The following is a 20,222-nucleotide window of genomic DNA, read 5'->3' as shown; positions in this document are numbered from 1 at the left end:
AGTTGGGACTAGAATGGGGCCATAGAACACTTACTTATGACTGCAGATTATTTGGGGACAGATCCATTGTCAGGGTACTTGACAGCTTCACAATAGTACCCTACCGTTTTGCTTCTGCATGACTATACCAGCACAATACATAAAATGTCCCTGGTGTTATATTATCAGTACTGAAAACGTGGTAAAATTTTAGTGGTTTTAAAATTCCCCAATTACAAGATTTTTATTATTATTATTATTTCATTGAAAATATCGCAGCAGTTGTAATAAATTTAATTTACAATTAACAAAGTAGAAGGTCGGGTAGGTAGTATTCGATAATGGCGACTTATTTTTTGCGATGGAAATATTTTGAAACACCGATAAAATCGAACTATAATGAAAAACACCTGGTAGATGTTCAACGAAAAAAGACAAGTAGCTGTCGAAGATTTAAAATACACAAAAGCTGCTGTCTTGCTAAAGATTTACCAACAGTGCAATTTATGTCGAATTATACGTGGTAATATTGAGAAAAATAAAAATGTATAGTTGTTACTTTTGATATAGATTGTATCAAGTATCTGTTTAAAATGTGACTTGGAACACATAATATTAACTCTTCAAGCTGAGTCGGGTGTTAAAAGTTTTAGGTTTTAAGTTAACAATTTAAAGTTCTCATATTTATTTCACACACACTTTTAAAGGGTGTGAAAGTATCCGGCCTTCACTCAGTATATCTCCCAAAAGTTTCTGTACTGTATAGAAACTAACAATTAGTAGAAATGCTTCTTAGAATAACAAATTTCGAATCAAATTTTAGTTTAAAAATGGTTTTAGAAACTATATTTATAAATTTGGACAATATACACACAATATTAAAGATGTTTCGTCAATTAAGGCCAGCTAAAAAGTGGTTGTTTTCCGAAAACATTCCAGACTCAACCAGAAATAAAACCTTACCAAGCCTGACCTGACGAACTCTTGTTTTTTAATTTTTATCCAAAATTTAACGTTTACTTCCAAATTATCAAAACAAAACAGCTGATTATGTTTTACTTAAAGAGATTGTAAATACTAAAAACTATTACACAATTGTATTGTTGGTTGCGTTTTGATTTTTTTGTAATAATTTTTTGTGTACATGCGTTTTTTAAGATTAATATTAGAATCTATCATCAGGGCAGATTTAGTATCACGATCAACAATATTTTAGAAGAAACAAGGGTACGTTGGGCGTGATAAGAACTCTATTGCTTATAAGATGTCCAGCAATTCTGATTTTTTAACAAATTCCCTTTTTATTTTCTTATGCGTAAGTCGAATAAATTCATCAACATAGATTTAACCTCCGATTTTGATGTTTTAAAAATAGGATCCCATATATATGGGTACAGACACATGATCAGAGTCAACAATGCGGCCTTGAAATGAGCAAACAAATTTGAAGCAAATGTTCACATCATCTTTAAAATTTATTTCTTCATTGTTACATAATTAATTTATGATGACAGGAATATAATTTCAAAAAGTTACGGGTGTAAGTTTTATAAGAAAAAAATAATTACCGGTTTGTCGCGAAAATATTATTCTAGAAAAGTTTTCAAAATATCGCTTTTGAATTCAACTTTTTCAGTTTATCAGCAATACTGTGATTTGTTAACATATGTTACAATTCATACGTGATAATAATGTCTTGATGTTTGTTCTACATGAATTAAAATGTTAATTTTCTTGTAATTTTGACAATGTATATATGGTACCCACATTTTACCTAATATCACAGTACAGAAAAAAACTGGTAGAGTTGGTCATGAAGCTGCTGCAATTTTTATGTTTAATTTATGTCTATTCTATACTACAGGAAGGAAAAGATCTGACTCAATGAGGCACTTTATTTCATAAAAATATGAAAATGTATACAATAATATTTAAAAATATAAATCTATTAAGTACTAATTTGGCCTTGTTTGACTAGGATTAGGCACATCACTAGTAATAAGTAATTAACATAATAAAAAATACGCAAAGCAAAAAGATCACATTCTTTGAAAATCTTTGGCAAAATTAAAATAAAAATATCAAACTTGGATGTCATTAACCTACAAGCACTCTTCAAATCTTATCATACCTACTTTTGTAGCAAACATTTCATCTACATACACTGTTCTTGTTCAATCTGATCTTGACATATACTTCCAACCAACAACCTCTTAATCCTGCTTTTTTCCTGTTTCCGCGATTTAACAGCCACAATTGGTTTTAAATCAGGTATAATACTTTCATTATGGCACTTTCTTTGGTGCTTTTTAAGTAGAAAATTTCTGGTGAAGGTAGAACTACAAATTTGACAATGGAAAGGCCGCTCTCCCGTGTGTATTAAAATATGTCGTTTTAAATCCGTGGGCCAGCCAAACTTTTTCGAACAATAATTGCACTGATACTTTCGGACTTTACCCTGCATTTCCTCTTCATCAGCCATTGTAACCAGACAAAACTTCAGTGGATTGACGTCTTCAACACCTGAGTCGCTTTCAACATCAGAATCAACTTTTTTCCGAAAATTGATAGGATATAGATCTGGTAACTTTTTTAGGGTCAATGGCTTTTCATTGTTTAAAGACTCCACAAGGCGGTTTGACGCATGTAAAGCAAAATGTTGCAGTAACGCAGCGGCTGTTTTAAATTCGCCTTGGCATTCTGAACACACCAAATCTAAAACAAAAATTTTTGATATTTGAAGATATTGAAGCAGTTTTCCTCACCTTGTAATTCCTGCATTACTACGCTATTTTGAGGTTAGACCTGGAGTGGTTGCGTCACTTCATTTTTTGTCAACTAGATATCACTTTTTTTTCTGAAGATCATTTTCATTTATTTTTCTTACAAATAACTGACGTTAGGCAGACATGTTTTTGTAACCTTACCCACAAGCCTTTGTTTACACCGGAACATCCGTTACATGGCAGTCGCCATTATTACTTTTGATGATTTTACAACGACAAATAATACACTTTTTCACGATACCACACACTGGTAGAAATAAAATACTTTGAAGAACAAGTTACTAAGCGGTTGGCAAAGGGTAAGTTCCATTACACTACTGTATTGCAATTTTTATAAGGCATGACGCACACTTTATTGTGAAAGTTAAATTTTTAAGATTATCGCCATTATTTCTACATAAATTTTATTGCCAACTATGTAACGCAAAATATAGTTGTTATATTTTTTAAACTAGTGAGTTTCCTCCGTAGGTCAGTCTTACACACAGAAACATCTTGTACAGGTCCGAATTATTAGTGTAATAATTTTATTCATAAGTGTAAATTGTCGGTTACTCAGATTTAGTAGAATTAATTGATAACATAAACAGATTAGTGTTTATTACAAATATAAATTGCGGAACATGCTCAATAATAAAAGCGTAAAATGACACAATCTGGCGTTGAAATCATCGACTAATATAAAAGACGCGCAACACAGGTGTACCAACTGTCGAGTTACGTTGTTTGGATCAATATGGCGGATGTACTGTCTGAAAAATACCGTTGGAGTAGTGTTTTTAAGACATTTCATTCACTGATAGTACACGTTTGCTCATAATATTGCAACAATTAGATAATATTTCTTGAGTTTATATTACCGAATATAATATACTGGTGATCAGTAGTCACGTGATTCAAAATGGCAGTACTCGTACTTGCATCCGACATAACATTGGACATGTACTTTATCTGTTTCTTACCAATTAAAAATAAATATTACACAAAGCTGTTGCATCCATATTATTTATTTTAATTTTTTGATTTAACATGACTGGATGACTTCGAATTTTTACATCATATGATGCATCCTGTGTTGCAAGAACTGAACTGGTGACATTAACGCTTTCATTTAAAAAGTAAGCATATCTTTATGAGAGGAAGGCACCTATCTTATGTTTATTTCTAATGTAATGAGATAAGGCGTCGAATAACCTCAAGGACAGCAAACAATAAATAAAAATGATTTTTTGAACTCGCGCTACAGGAAGCCGCTCGATCTATCGGCGAGTTTCCGCTTTAGTGTACGCTGCGTCGCCATTTTCTTTTGTACCCTAAAATAAAAATATCGTTGAGACGTTAGTTTTTCGAAAATAGCAACAGTTTTTACGAAAAATAGGCCAGTGATGAATTGTAGTGCGTATACGAAGTGACTAATCGTAAAAATCGATCACGGCTGTTGAACGGAACGGAAAAATTGTCATCGACTGACGTGTACTAGTTTCGCCTATATTCGACGAACATCTTCAGGTGAGCAGAAATTTAGTGGCCAGATTTATGGGTGGAAGAGTGTATAAGAGTAGTGATGAGGTTTTTAACAACGTTATTCGTGGAGATAGCTCGAATATTTTACTAGTAAATAGAGAAACTCATTATTTAAAGAACCAGTGATGTACCATATTTGCCTATGAGAAATTTAGGTATGTTGAAAAGCGAATCCTGTGGGTTTGACGGATAAGTAATTTTACATGTATTAAGTACGTATACGGTTTTCTTGATGTCTGTTTGAAAGTATAATAGGTACGAATTAGGTCAGATATCGTCAATAATAAAATTATGTCATTTTTAATCAATAATATATATAGCAAGCTGATCGGGTGTTGTATTTGCGTTGTCGCTGATTCACGTTTTGAAAAAGCTACTACATTTTATCATTGATCACGATGGAAATAAATACGTGCTCGATTAGGACTTGGGGTATGCGGTTTTGGTAAAAACTAAGTTTAATAACATGTTGATTTTTTTAGTATCAAATTAAATACCAGATCTTATAACGAATGTAAAGTAGAAAGTGTTGCGGTTATGTGATAGGTTATGTAATGACTAATGACACATAAAAATTCGATTGCTGAAGTAGGCAGTGACCTTTAGTATTTTTTAAGTAACATGTTCGTCACATGGGCACAGCATAATTGACTTATACCTGTTTCAAAAGGTATCAAAACTTGTGCCTCAACGAATTTATACACCTTTTTGGTTTATATATTTTGTTAATAAGGAATAACGAGAGTTATTCCTTATTAACAAAATAAAACAATGATTTTCTTGTGTTTTAGATCTGAATGTTTAATGGTGCTATGGTGACGTGACAAATACGACCGTAGCTTCCGTCATAGCCAAATATGAAATCATATTTAAAAATGGATTGTGCTGCACCCATGTTAAGATGAATTTGAAATACTCATAGATATTCAATAAGTTTCACGTTTGCAGTTGGCCGTGCGTCAGTGGATGTATTCGATTTTAACAAATTCTCAAGTTAAAGAATAGCTATTTATGGTATAAGTGAATAAAAGTGAATTTTATCCAACGAAAAAACAGTTTAGCACATGAAGCGAAGCTGAGTGTGATAATGTTTTTGAGTGGATAAAATTCGTTTATTCACGTGTATCATACAACATTTTTTCCAATTTCGCAAAATTTTTTAAAAAATGTATTGTTTAGGTAATCCATATACATAAATATTAATTGTACTATTACTAATATGATGAACATTTGAAGAAGGTAAATTGCCTAAGCTGCCTGTACTTTCGTCACGGTCAAATTCAAACGATGCCCCTGGACTTTCATTAGGATTGTTTTACAGGAGGTGGACTATCAAGCGTTGCAAATTTTAGTTGAATATCCGCACATCCATAAATTTCAGTGGTAGTGCGAATTTTTAGTTTTTTTATTTTATTCGTGTTGTCAATGACAGTGTGAATAAAGTGTTGCTATAAACATTTTATTCATCCTTTCGATTAAACTATTGTTTTAATAGCGAGATTTAACATACAAAATGAGCATTTTATTAGTAGAAATTGGAAAAAACAATATACTTATATAATACCGAAATCGTTTTTCAAGTGAGTCTGAATTTAATTGCTATGGTAATAATCATTGTTTTGTGTAGTCCACAAGAAGCAATCATTTTGAACAAAAAAGTGTTGTTACTACTTATTAGATTTCAGTTTTAGCCTTTCCGTAGTGCACATAAGCTTCGGATATTGCTTTATCCCACAGTCCTGTGTACAGTGAAGGCGCAATACAAATAAACTACTACATTTAATACTAATCCTGGTGTACTTTTTCAAAATAACGCAATTTTATCAATACAATAATGGAGTTTGGAATTTTTAGAATTTACTAGAATAGTCTAGAAAATGTACTGGTGTAATTTATGTTTGTAAGATTGGTAGTTAGTAGAAATGTCGCTGTCAAGTAACAAATAAAATAAAAGTCAAAACAACGAAAAATGATAAATATTTTTGTATGCAGAACGAGATTTATTCCGCAATAAATTCTGGCTGCTATTTGAGCAATTTCCTATATTTCGAGGAGCGTAAAATTGTCTCATTCACGCGTTGTTAACAATAATTTGTCAATATTATATGCTACAATCTGGCATTTGTCATACCAACTACGACAAAATTCTCCAAAATTACAAAAATCCTATTTATATTTAAAATGAAAAAAAGATGCCAAGTAGAAAAAAAATAATTTTAAAAGACAATTTAACATTCCATTTGTGATTCGTGCTCTAAAATAATGTCTTTGAAACTTGTTTTTTAAAACACTATTTTCTGCTTCGCGTTTATAACCGAGTGCTCTAATAGGGTATTCCACTGACACTTTGTACCGCTAGAGGCGCCACGTCTGTAAGGGCAAAATCACCAAAAAGTGTCAACTATAGTGACTTTCATGTGGTAAAGTTGTCCCTCTATATGCGGCGGATGTATTAGTAGATATATTAACAGTAAATACTTATTCATATCAAACAAAATGTACAAAGACTGATTAACCAAGGCAGCTGACAAATACACAAAACACAATTTGACTGTTGCCAACCTTTGGTTACAAATTCGTGCCCCTTCGGTGGTGGCGACATCAACTTTAGGTTTGCGTGGAATACCCTATAGCTTAATTGAGTTTCGCAATAGAATTAGTGTAATTTATGTTTTCAAGGTGGTAGCCATTACAAATCCCACTGTCAATATGCAAATAAAATAAACGTCAAAGAAAAAACCGAAATTGTTGTTGGGCCATTTCTCATATTTACAAGGGCGTAGGATTGTCTTCAGCTTCACACATTGTTAGTAGTAATTTATTATTGTAAAAATTTAACCTATGAATGTGACAGTTGTCATACCAATCACGATAAAATACCCCAAAATTTAAAAAATCCAAATTTTTATTTAAATATAGAAAAAAGGTGCGAAATATAGAAAATGATACACCTAGACTTTTTGGCGCATTTATAGAAAACTAGTCTGAAGACACGTTTTTTAATTTTGGGATTCGTGCTTTAAAAAATATCTTATGAAACTTTTTTCATTAGGCTCATTTTTGACTTACAAGTTGCCAACTTCTTTTTTAAAAGCGTGGGCGACTGTAATGTTTTGTTTTATTGTTTGCTATCTTATACATTTAATAGGCATGCCAAGACCAAAAACTGGTCCATATTTTTGACGTTCCACTTAAAACTAGAGTTGAAAAATTGTCATGTAAATTTCAAGAAGATAAGAAACAACTTTCACACAAAAAATCTTACAGGGACATTTTGAATAGAAAAACACCGCCAACGAAAATACTTTTATTTAGAGTTGGCTGTGATCCACGGTGGCACTGTTGTTCGTGAGAGGAAATAATCTTAAGCTAAAAATTATTATCAGATGCAATTCAGACTTCATGGTATGTGTACTCTGCCCTATTTAAGGCTTAAGTACTTGGATATAACCCATTTTGGACAACATTTCTGTACTTAAACGGGTCTAAATTCTACAAAAGAGGAACAACGTTAATCTAGCATAACCTAATCTAGACCCAGCCTTTATCTGATCGTAACGGCTTATCTGTTATTTTTGGCTTAAAAGTGCTATTGTTCGTATGTCGTAACTAATACTACAATGTTCGCTACATCTAAAATTCGGTGAACAAACAATGTCTTATTATCATAATATACTCGAAGCTGTACATCATGAGTCATTTTAACTGCGTTTAATAGCACCATCTTTTATTAGCGGACTTTTTTGACACCATTTTTTTGCGAGTTATTTGTTGTTTTGTCATTGTGACAGAGATGTCAAAATGCGTTTACAAAAGTAATAAAAAATGTCTACCTGTTGCATATATTCGCGTATCTTTGATGTCAAATATTGCAGAGAACAAGTTTCTTTTACAGGAACCCATCGCAGACAAAAATGGACCTCAGTGTTGTTGAACAACTTTTACAAAGCACGGGTTTGTCCTGTGATGATTTGCTTCTTAAACTCCAAGCGTATCGATCGATTAAGACTAAACCTGATGAACCAGAAAATGCAACGTCTAACGAAGAAACTAAGGAAGATGTTTCAGTCAAAGACACTTCTGATGATTTAACGTCTGATTGTCTTTCACACGAAGAAACAAAGCAAGATGTTTCAAACAATGACAGTTCTGTGATATTAGAAACCAAAAGTTCCAAGGTAGATTGTAATACAGATAATTTAGAATCAGAAACCCAGAACAGTTTAGAATGTTCTGCCGTTTCATCTTCAGAAACCGTAAACCAAAATTTACCACAAAAATCTGAAGACGTACAGTGTTTACAGCCAGATATAGACGGTATTAATAAGTGTCGTCTAGACTGTGATTCTCTGGACGATTGTCAGAAAAACCAAGACGAACATGAGCAGACGTCCAGTGATGGAAGTGCAATTTTTGGGAGTACTTCTATTTGTGATGTTATCATGAAAAAGTTAACTGCTGAGGGACAAGAATCAAACACTCCCAAAACACAAAATAGAAAAGTGAGAGTTAAACAAATTACAAAGTACTGCAATGACTTAAGTAACCAATGTGTAATAGACGAATCAGTGAAAGAAGATTGTAATACATTAAACAAAAATAATCGTTCAGAATTATCACTTATAATACAACAACTACACAGAAAGAACAAACGTAAAATTGCACAGCTTTGCGAATCTGAAGAAAGTTCTTGTGAGGCATCACCAAAACAAACGTACGTAGCACAAAAAGACGAGAATTTATCTTCTGATGTTCAAGAACAAAACAGGTGTGAAACAGAAAATGAAACAAGAAAGTCTCTTTCTCTCCAAGAAGAAAGCTCGAGTGACACAACTGAAAAGATATTTCCTGGACTGATTTTTCGAGAAGTACCAGAAAAAGGAGACTCCAAATTTTTGAACAATTATGGGACAGAGAGTGAAAATAATAATGGAAAAGTGAAATCTTTTAAATACTCCGAAAAAAATCTTAGCCACACATTACCTCAAAATCGAAAGACACAGACAGCAAGTTGTCGATATACCTCAAAGAAAGAAATAACTGAAGATGGTTATAACTCATTGAGTAGAAGTGCCCAGTCAGAGTTATTTTCTGAAACAAAGGTACCAGACAATTATGAAATACAAAGGAATAAAACTAGAAAGACCGTCATTGACATTGAAAAAACTTTTAACAAAACTTTACTAGAAAACATTGATAATTCCCTGAGCGGTGAACCCACTTTGGAAAAACAAAAAACTGGTGAAGAATCTACCATACTTTGCGAAGATAAGTCTCCGAAATTCTTTTTTAAAGTACAAAAACAGGGTAGCTGTGCAACACAAAATGAAAATAGTAATCAAATCAAATCAACGGAAGAACAATCGAATATTTTGAACGATTGCAATAAATTAGTAGAAAGTTCTTCTAAAGATGATTTTGAACTTAACCGTGAAACCAACCGTGTTACTGACGATAGTTTATCTGATAACGTTTGTTCCGTTAGAAAAATAAATGATCATGACTATACCAATCCTGTAATCAATACGGATTCTCTCCTGGAGGCTGAAGAAGCAAGTTTATCATCTGATCCTGACACCGAACGAGAAACATCGTCACTGAAAAGTGATGATCTTCCGAAATCTGAAGATAATTTAAGAGACGTCCTTAGAATGCAACTTTCGTCTTTACGAAATATGAAGAAGAACAGTGGTTTATTACCCACATTTAAGAAAACTATATTTTTTCAGAATCTCAAAAAGAAACGAAAATCATGTGATATCAATCCCGGGATATCTGCTGATGTGGATGATGAGAAAGAAAGTAATGACGAAGAGGTGAAAGAAAAGAAGCTTGAGGAAAATAAAGAGAATTTCAGCACGAATGAAAATTCGTTGGTGTCGTTATCAGATGATACTGACTTCGTAATTGTAGATGTTACCGGAGGTGTAGATAGACTAACACCAAATATAGAATCTGCAAACAACGAAGAAAGTATGTTCTCTGGTATAACCAACATCGACAACGAAGACAAAGAACATGAAAACGTTCCAAATACTTCAGAGCCCGTTTTAGAAAACAAAACAATTCCCAAGATAGACGAAACATCCAGTAGTTCGGATAATAACATTGTTAACTCTGCATTTACAAAAATAAATGAGAACTCGCCTCAATTAACGGTCAGAAAAAATATTGCTGAAAAGTTTACGCGAGATCCTGGCATTAACAAATCGGTGAAAAATAACGAAAAATCTCCATTTGTTAGTGATTCTTTAGAGGACTTTCTTAATGAAAGTGCCGAATTAAAAATAAGTTATGCTATTCCAAAGTTGGGAGCAGAAGAAGGAATTACTGAAAATACTAAAAAGTGCCCTTTTGATAATGTTGTTAGTAATAATCAAACACCCAAAGTTGAACACGATAACACCCAGAGAGAGAAACCAAAATTGATCAAAGCCAAAACTTTGGCTGAGATGCGACGACATTTTGAAAAGTTAAAAGCAATAGAAGATAAATCAGTAGAGGATAAACCAGCAGAGGAGGCTCCCGTTCAGTTGAAAAAGAAAAGAGGTTTTAAACGAAAATTTTTAAATACTTTTCAAAAAAGCGAAACAAAAAGTCAAGATCAATCTCCAGTAGAAGAAAACAGTATCCTTAATATTGCAGATATTAGAACTGACCAAGATGTTCCACCTAGAAACAGTTATATATTATATAACAACAAAAAATTGTGGGTGCCGTGTAAAGGAAAAGATAAGTGTCTTGGAAATGTTAATTCTAAAACGAACAGAGAAATTTCGTATGAAAAGACTTCCGTACCACCTAGTCCCAAACCAGAGCAGATATCCATCAGGAAACCATCTCTTCTTTCTTCTCTAGCACAGAACAAGTGTTCTAGAGTCAAATATAAACCTGGACCCCTGTGTAAGAAAGCTGCTTTGCAAAACCCAGAAAGTAAAGCTCATTGGATGACTGAGTTAAAAACTTTGCCAAAAATTTATTTAGAAGTTGTACCTGAAGTGCAAAAACCAATTGATCCTTCGATAGTTCATCTCTTACCAATTTTTGAGGAACCAGTAATAACGGAAGAACGGGCAAATTTTGCATTAACTGCACTGAAACCGAAAAATACGAATCATACACCAGAAGCTTTTAATTTCCACGTTCCATTTAATAATAAACAAGAAAAAATTATTGTACGAAAACCTTTCAAATCAGAGGTTGTCCAAAAAACAAGTTCTGAAGAAAAAGAAGTCGATCCTGAAGATGAAATTTCAAAAGTAATTAGTGATTTAATTACTTACGTTGAAATAAAGGAACTAGGGGATAGTATGATTAAAGAAGATGAGTGTACAACAGACATTGAAACATGTAACGAAAGTACTTCGAAGACTAAAACACGTAAAATCAAACGCAAAAAGTTAGAGCTTGAGCTCCTTCGACTTAACTGTAAAGTGATCGATGTGGCTACTGATAAAGACGACACTGACTGTAATAAACCATTTTGTAGGTTGGGGTGCATTTGCAAAAGTCTGCTGTGCGAAAGTGTGTTTTCTAATCACTGTCAGTTAGTTGAGTGTATGTTTGGATGTACGTGCCCTTCAGATACACCCGGCAGCTTGACTGCAACGAATGACTTTTTGTCCGCACATACCGTTAACCACCTTGAAGATAAAGCAAAGAAAAATTTAGCCAGAGTAGAAAAGGAATTTACTCATACTCTCATACATACAGATAATGATGCGATTTTAGTAGGTACTGCTAAAGTGAGAAGATCGTGCAAGCCACCCAAAAAGTACACCGACTTTGTCGGGGATGATGTTTTCGACTCGCCACGACCAACATCAGTTGAAAAAGAACCCACGAATTGCAAGAAGTTCGACCTTGTTTTGGAAAAATTGATGCTTGACGATGTAATACCATTCTGTCTTTACCACAACGTACATAGTTGTTTATGTAAAGGGGAAACCGAAATTGTTCCATCAACGAAAATACGAGAAGTGGACGAGATTCCAAAAATTCGAATTGTTAAGACGAAAGAAGATCAGCATAAAGCGTGGTATGAGAGTTGTGCCAGGATACGTACAGTGTTTCCAGAATATAAAGAACGGAATAAGACCGCATTATACAAACACAAGTTGCGAAGGGGACATTTAAGTTTCAAAGGGCGAAGAGGTCCTCGAAAGAAGCAAGAAAAGAAAGAAGTACCCGTTAAAGATCAAGTAGTACATTTGCCTGAAAGCATAGAAGTTCAATCTGACATTAATAAATCGAGCCCAAAAATAATTAAAAAACCCAGCAAAAGAAAACAATCTTTTGATGTCCGGGAAGATGTTGTTCTTCCAGGTGCGGATATTGTACTTCCAACTGTGGAATCTGTACCCCCAAAAGCAGATCCTGTAACTCCGCAAGCCCCAGCTGACAAAAATGAGAAAGAATTTGCTTTGCAAAGAAGAAAGAAAAAAGTCAAGGCGAACGTCCCGCCGGTGGAGACTCCGATATACCATCCAATATTTGATGGAGAAATTAAGGTTTCTCTTAAAGAAAATAAAGACATGTTAAATATTATAGGAAATGAAAATGCTTGTTTGGAATATCTAAGAATATTACCTTGGGGAAAATTAATCGATAGCTTTTGGTCAGGGAAAATTTGCATTTGGGCGAAAGATAAACCATCCTCGCCGCTATTATGTAATTCAGCGGGGTACTTCCCTCCGAAGAATTTTATTAGTATTACAAAGGTGACTCGTAGAAGCGAGATAATTAACTGGATTATAACTGGTAGCTTACCTAGCGATAGACCAAGGGATCTCATGCATCTTATTTTGACGCCAAAAAACATGCATTTCCTAATAGCAGGGTATTGTTTAAAGAAAATCAGCCAAGATTCAACACCTTCAGAAACTCAGAGTGACTTTTTAAATAAATGGTCTACTTCGGCAGCAGAAATATCTTCTAGTTCGTCTTTTATGGATGTTGACGACGTTGATGTGGAGAGTCCTGAAGACCGTATTACCTTCAGCGAAAGCGGATACAGAGATACAATTCATTCTAATCCCAATCAACAGTCGCTTTTGCGTGATAATAGACAAGAGAAAGATGCATCTAGAGTATCTTCTCCAGAAGTACAAATTTCGGTCATGTCTCAACCGCTCTCACCAGTTACCAAAAGATTTAAAATTGTAAAACCTAAAATAATGAAACTACCAGAAAAAAGAAGTCCAACTGACAGTACGCCTGTGGAACTGAGTTCAAGAAAAAACCTAACCATAACCAAACCAACCTCACAGACACCACGGAAAGGTATTGGAAGCCGCGACCGTACTACTAAAATAACCACAAAACGAACTTATGTAAAAGTGGGTTCTGTGTTTAATAGTCTCCAGTCGGTGGCTAACACCAATGATTTGAGTAATGTGAGTACTCCAACCATAAAACAAATTCTGAATACACCACCGTGTACTGTAAATACTAGTGCAGTAAATGTACTTGATGATTCAAGAGTTGATTCTGCGCTTTCAACAAGGTCTGACGATAATGAGAATCTATCAGTCGCATTGAATAACTTATTAGAAAAGAGTATGATGTTAGAAAACAACTCTGGTGAAAAAGAATGTGGTAGTCCTCCTCGAAGGAACTCTCAGTCTATGTCAGTTGAAAAAGAGCTTGCAACCGCAGGCTGTAATTCTAAAAAGGAACGTGTACCAAAGACTGTGTCTGATAAAGAAGTAGTACCACAGGATCTACTGAAATTAACTGAAGTAGATGAACCGCCGAGAAAATCTACGGGAAAACAAAAACAGTTATCCGTTAGAAGCAACGAAAGTAGTCCTAAAAAGATTACGAAAGATCCCCTTGCAATAACTGAAACTGGTAGATTAGCCTCACGACCACAAAAAAGTGTAACATCGTCACCTGAATCGAAAGGAGATACACAGTTTACCAAACGTACTAGAACATCATCAGATAGTTCCAGTGTGAGCAAGAATCGTATCACTTCTCAATCTGGTGTAATCCCTAGTCGAAGTTTAAAATGCACTCACAAAGATATGAATAATCAAAGTAAAACATTAGTTCTGACAAATAAAGTCTTTAATCACCGTAAACTCTACTTCACTAAGGACGATGTTAAAGGAACAGAAATCAATATTGCTTTGCCATCAGTTTCGAAAAATTGTAAATGGAGGATGATTTATCTAAATTCAGATTTTAGCTTCCTGACGTTTGTGACTGTGAATTACTCAATTAAATACACAGATTTGTTGGATGTGGTGAAAATGTCTAGCAACATTAAGTCCACCATCACTCTCAGAAATAAAGAGTTCAGTGATACCTTCAAACATCCATTGTTTGGTATTTACTGCGTACCTGATTATCAGGACCGGCTTTTTATTGGTCCGTACGCATCTTCCGAGAAACACAGCGTTGAAACTCTCAGATATTTGCAAGGGAGACTAATAGATACACAAATTTTTAATAAAATGGTTGGGAGAAACGTGTCGGAGAAAAATCCGGTGTGGTTATATGAAAGTCCTCCACGTCCTATAAGTTTACCAAATGGTCTTGTTATTGATATCACGGAAGATGATGAAGCTCATGAGGTTACTGTAGTCGACTTAGACAGTGATAGTTCTGAAGAAGCTCAAGATACTACTAGTAAATCTCAAGTTAGTACTAGTAAAGTTCTGGAAAATAGTTTACTTTTCCCGCCCTTTGTGGAAGAACTAACGCAAGACGAATTAAAATCGAGGCATAGCATAAATCGATATATAATGACAAACATTCCTCATTTGGGTTATTTTGATGCTCGCCAACGCGACAGTAAAGCAATTGAAGTGTTTTGGCCTGACGGTAGCAGAGGCTATAGATTTCCTAATGTTACGTTTGCCAAAAATTTATTAACACGGTAAGTACGTCATGTCCTAATTGTTCTTAATTATGCAGAAAATTTTAATTGCAGGTATCTATATCAAATTTTTTGTCCTATTCCCCGAGATTTTAAAATCAACGTTATAATAATGACGAATTTGGGAGTCCAAATCAACAAACCCATCAATTCGAAATATTTATCAAGATCAGATCCTTACGTGAGTTGCACTTATTTTTAATTATTTTTAGCTGATTATATTTCTGCAGATTTGTGGCGAATTTGGCGTTTATGAAAAAGACGCCATACCAGATGATTTGTTAAAAAAACATAACGTGTCATCGATTGAGTCACTGTTACAGTGGCACGAAGAAGTTCAAAACGACGAAGACGCGATGATACGAATATTCGGTTTGTTTTTAATGTCTAATGAAGAATTACGCAAACATTCAGAACCCTACAAAATATTGCAATGGGTATATTTTGAATTTTCTTTATAGTTTGTCGTGTGATGGTTTAAATTTCAGGCAATTTCTGAAACTTACATATTGAAGAAACTTGCCGAAAATTACGAGTCTGAAAAAGTAGACCTCCAAAACATGATCCGTGCAAAAACACAAAAAATTAAAGAAAAACGTAAAGACATTAGGACCGACGAGACACCTGACAGCACACGCATGAATGTATCGGAAACAATAGAGATCCAAGATTCCGACGAAGAAGATAACCAGAAAACTAATACAGAAGCTCAAACTCCAAGTTTCAAAAGGATCTCTATAAGTGGAAGGGTAACAGGTTTGTTAAAATAGAGGTTATCATAGTCATTATTATTTTCGCAGATCGATACTGACTCTGTCTACGACCAAAGCCAAAGCAGATCGATACTAAAATCCAATGTATGGATAAAACCAGGACGATCATTACTGAAAAGTAACGATAAAAAGACACAAAAAGTTGCGTCTCCCGAAAAACTGACGTCCATAGAACCTGTAAAAATATCATTGAATAATTCTAATATTGTTTTAAATAAAAACAATCTTTTGATAACCAAATTAAAATAACCAGAAATTATGTTTTGCCATCAACGTTAAAGTTATTGGAATTTCAGTACTTCGTGAGACTGTAATGTTAAGTTAGTATTTTTATTATTGAATTGGAACAATATTGTACAAATTAATTTATAATGTTTGTAGTGGTTTACGTTACTAAATTTTATGACTCTGTTTTTTATTAAATAAACCATAATCTGGATTTGCTCTATTGACGCGCAATATATCCCGCATCTCTGTGATTAATTATTACTTATAATATGAATGTTTGTTATTTTTTAAGCAAATAAAATTATTTAGTAAGTAGTAATTTCTTGATAACCCTTCATTTGATAACAATTAAAAACAAATTGGAAGAAATGATAAAGCATCTGGGGTAATTCATGTATAACTGAAGGGGTGGTGCGTAATATTTTGGGGTTGTTTGTGCTTTTATTTCACGTGTGGATAAATTTTCACAGGTATTTTTAGCGTAATAAACCATAGTTAATTTTCAGTCTTTGGATACGTAGTCGAAAATAGGTCAACAGCTTAAGAGATTTGGATATAGTCAACTTATTTTTACTTCCAGAACGTAAACTAAGGAAATATTGCGGTAGGGTCCATCCAGCGAATAATTACTTTAATGATTTTTTACGTTTCATGACTCCGACACCCTTCCGATAAGACTTGCTTCAGCAACGCCGGAAAAATTAAGAACGGCGCTCGAGAAAAGTCGAAGTGGACCATTTTTACTTCCTAAGCGTAAGCAACGGAAGTATTGCAATCGAGTCCGTCGGCCGACTCTCTACTTTTACGTTTTGTCGACCTTTCATGACCCCTAGAGTACGAAGAAATAGGTCTCCCGTTTCCGTTTGTCTACCATCTAACCAAAATTTGTCTAATCATCCCATTATTGGTGATTTATCACTGCATTAATATCTCTTAGATTTGTTTGTATAGGGAAACGTCAGATTGCTAAATGTTTACGGCGCCGTCAACGTCGTTGTTTATAAATAAAGCTGGGCAGTCGAAATTTATTCATCCTCGCTACCCGTCTGAAGTACGGCCGGTGCAATCTTGCCTTACTCTCTTCTCGCTTTCCAATTGTGCATCATTTTTGATAACTTACAGAAATAGTTTTATGTCGTGGATATTTTAAAGTCATCAACTGACGTTCAGTTAACCTTAGTTTGTTCATAATTTTCTTCCCGATGCGTACCATACTCGTCTGCCGTAGTCCATACGCAGCGCATAAACTTCAAACGCTTAGCCCTATTTAGAAATAACTCACAGTTAATCTTTTCGGTTTAAAAGTTCAAATAATATTGTACACCACACGTTCGTGAAGCCTGCTTCTCGTTTAGATTTGCTTAAACAGGTGGCTCAAAAAAATTAATGAATGAGACAATTTATTTTATTCATTAAATCAGGAACGGCTCACTCGATTTTCCCAGAAAATTTTGGGTATACAACATAATTATTTATGGTATTACACTGCACCAATCCAAGTATTATACGTGTCCTTGCAAAAATGTTGATGACCTCGTCACAAAATTGTGTAAAGAAAAAATTTAACTCGAATATGTTTCATCGTACGTCAGGAGCAAGGGAAGTTCTATCGAAACAACTTTCGACCTATTTTTTACAAATGTTTCTTAATTTAAAACTACGTGTATGTGTATATAAAATTTGGACTTGGGCACCGGCGTCTTAGGAAAATCCCCGATTTCCGACTCTGACCTCATTTCTTTTCTTCTCCTTTTGACGTTTTGAAATCACTGTAGTGATCTGTGACAAAATAAACATCATTATTATTGCTAAAAATAAAAATTCCATGTTAGTTCTTGTTAGAAATCGACGAACCTTAACTCCGGTGCAGGTCGGGCGTTTACTAATTCGGCAACATTTATTAGGCATTAACTCTTATCGAATTCTAGTTATACCTATTTAGTGAGGAAACACATTCAACTCATTCTGGATTAGGGTTTTATTGTACTGTAAATTTTTTGCGATTTCTGCAAAGATCTACGATTGTCTATTTGCAGGATTTTAAACTTGCAAAATTTAAAAGGAGCGGCAAAAATTTATGCAAATTTTACAGTCGATACTCTTATCAGTTTGAACCGGAGCTAAGGTAAGGGACTGAGGCACTCCGAGTACAACCACTATAACGGTATATGACCTTGTACCCGTGGTACGGTTTCTTAAAGTGATTATGCAGGATTAAATTTTTCTATAAGAGGATTCACTTATTTCTCGGTAAATTCGTTTCTTATTACCTGCATTAGGACCCGTTCAGGGCCGTATTATGTTACCCAGTCTATGCAACAAATACAGTAGCGGTCATTTCTACGGAACCACTCGATAAAAAGTCAAGTTGGTAGCCCTGTCATCTAGTACTTTACGCCGAACGCAGTTGGTAGCGATAGTTGACATGGCAATCGAAACTAGTACAACACGAATGTTTCGGTTGCCCTCAGCTATGCCGCACTGTATCCCGTGCAGACTGTATGTTCTGCTCATCTATTTATTAAAATAAAATATCTACATTGACAATGGGGCCATCTAACCTGTCAAATTTTTGACACATATGTTTTCCCCCAGAAACCCGTCAAGGTCACTTACACCAAACAAATTTTGAAAATTTACACTAGGGAGTGGTTCTATAGAAAAGATCGCGACTTTAGTTTTTTTTCACTAGCAGCCAGGACGCATGCAAATGTCGACTCATATGGTGGTAGCAAATTCAACTTTTGCTACCACGGGTTCAAAAAGAAAAATTGAGGTTATGTACTCAATGTTTGATGTGATTATTTCTTAAAAAATGAACAAATGTGTGCTACTAACATTACTTGAGCATACGTATGGTAGTTGGTAGACGGTAGAAGATAAAATGATTAATTCAGCGACAAGTATAAACGGTTTTCTTTGTGTTGAAGATTTAGATTAGTTAAGTTTGATTAGAAATCAAAACAAAATCATGTTGCGTCAAAAAATTGAACGTTTATTTTTTCAATTTATTGTCTTATAGTTTCTACTAGTGAAAAAAATAGTATATTAACCACGGTTGCAAAGCCACTTCTAGACCTCGCGCTTCAGAGCCCTCGACGCTGCGCGTCTCGGGTTCTAATTTGCGCTCGGTCTAGAATGCTTCGCCTTGCAACCTTGGCTAATAATATACTATTTCGTGTACTCAATAGAAAAGTGCACATTTGTTTTAATGAAAATAATAAAGAAAAGTGCCACTTTTCCAGTTAGCATTAAAGCATGTGTACCACTTTTCATACTTGCCTTACGGTTCGCAGGTATTAAATTCGCAGTTGTTTTTGCAGGTTATCCAAAAACTGTTTGCACTTTTTTTTGCGTTTTTACTTGGTTGTCATGAACAGACTTATTCCGGAGGCTTCCACGGTCGGAATCAATACGTGCTTTTTTGCCTTATTCTTGACCCTGTCCTGAAGATGCCACTCACGAAAGTGTGCGAAACGTTGAACCCAAAAACTCAATTAACACGGTTCCAACCCGGAAAATGATCATGTAACAGACTTGTATGGTAATTGAGCACATTTTATGCAACATAATTATCATGAATCGAAATCAATTTTTTTAAATTTTCGAAAACTGAATACACGGAAAAATAGCATCTTCAACACGTAAGAAAAGTGTGTTTTCGAAGCTCGTATAAAACCTTTTACACTCACTGGAAAACAATCTTTTTTCATTACTTACTACAATCTACTACTGTGACGGCCAAAGTTCAAAAAGTAGCCATAATTGAAAAAATGGCATTAAATAACATTTTATACCAAATATTTAAAGAAAGAAATTTTTTTCTTATCTGAAAATAAAAAAAATGACAATATTTCAGCATTTTCGACATATATCATTAGTTTTCTAATTATTACTGAAGTTTCATGCTGATAAATTTAGAAATACACATGATTATTTATTGTAATATAAGTAAATGATATCAGCCATTTGTTTCTGGTATTCGAAACAACCATTGGTAATAAATAAATTATGGAATTAAAACATAGAACCATAAAGTTTGGAACG

At 34.2% G+C, this 20,222-nt stretch overlaps 3 protein-coding genes across 3 annotated transcripts in view; 2 read left to right on the top strand and 1 right to left on the bottom strand.

Annotated features, from left to right (window-relative positions):
* Positions 1 to 1,856: 1,856 nt before the first annotated feature.
* LOC135129524 (zinc finger protein 420-like) lies at positions 1,857 to 3,252 on the bottom strand. The gene is made up of 3 exons (XM_064056690.1): positions 2,907 to 3,252; positions 2,745 to 2,836; positions 1,857 to 2,694 (listed from the first exon to the last, which is right to left on the bottom strand). The coding sequence occupies exons 2-3, from the start codon at positions 2,758 to 2,760 to the stop codon at positions 2,135 to 2,137; spliced, it is 576 nt and encodes a 191-aa protein (XP_063912760.1). The 5' UTR covers positions 2,761 to 2,836; positions 2,907 to 3,252; the 3' UTR covers positions 1,857 to 2,134.
* Ocm (over compensating males) lies at positions 2,976 to 16,488 on the top strand. The gene is made up of 6 exons (XM_064056669.1): positions 2,976 to 3,064; positions 8,185 to 15,174; positions 15,229 to 15,355; positions 15,405 to 15,611; positions 15,663 to 15,923; positions 15,975 to 16,488. The coding sequence occupies exons 2-6, from the start codon at positions 8,204 to 8,206 to the stop codon at positions 16,194 to 16,196; spliced, it is 7,788 nt and encodes a 2,595-aa protein (XP_063912739.1). The 5' UTR covers positions 2,976 to 3,064; positions 8,185 to 8,203; the 3' UTR covers positions 16,197 to 16,488.
* LOC135129512 (G1/S-specific cyclin-D2-like) overlaps positions 4,036 to 20,222 on the top strand; it is a 56,945-nt gene continuing 40,758 nt past the window's right edge. The window contains exon 1 of the mRNA XM_064056681.1: positions 4,036 to 4,274. The gene's annotated coding sequence lies outside the window, so the exon portion shown is untranslated. The remainder of the gene's footprint in view (positions 4,275 to 20,222) is intronic.

The sequence above is a fragment of the Zophobas morio genome, unplaced genomic scaffold, assembly GCF_036711695.1.
Source record: "Zophobas morio isolate AGI-343-1 ecotype UQ-CSIRO unplaced genomic scaffold, CSIRO_AGI_Zmor_V1 ptg000002l, whole genome shotgun sequence".
In the NCBI taxonomy this organism is placed as follows: domain Eukaryota; kingdom Metazoa; phylum Arthropoda; class Insecta; order Coleoptera; family Tenebrionidae; genus Zophobas; species Zophobas morio.
This window is presented reverse-complemented; position numbering and strand designations above follow the sequence as displayed.

Bases quoted from the DNA above. Each gene is read 5' to 3' on its own strand.
- Ocm (XM_064056669.1), top strand. From the start codon at position 8,204: ATGGACCTCAGTGTTGTTGAACAACTTTTACAAAGCACGGGTTTGTCC. The intron at 15,175-15,228 runs GTAAGTACGTCA...TTTTAATTGCAG, and splicing joins GCCAAAAATTTATTAACACG to GTATCTATATCAAATTTTTT. The intron at 15,924-15,974 runs GTAACAGGTTTG...TTATTTTCGCAG, and splicing joins GGATCTCTATAAGTGGAAGG to ATCGATACTGACTCTGTCTA.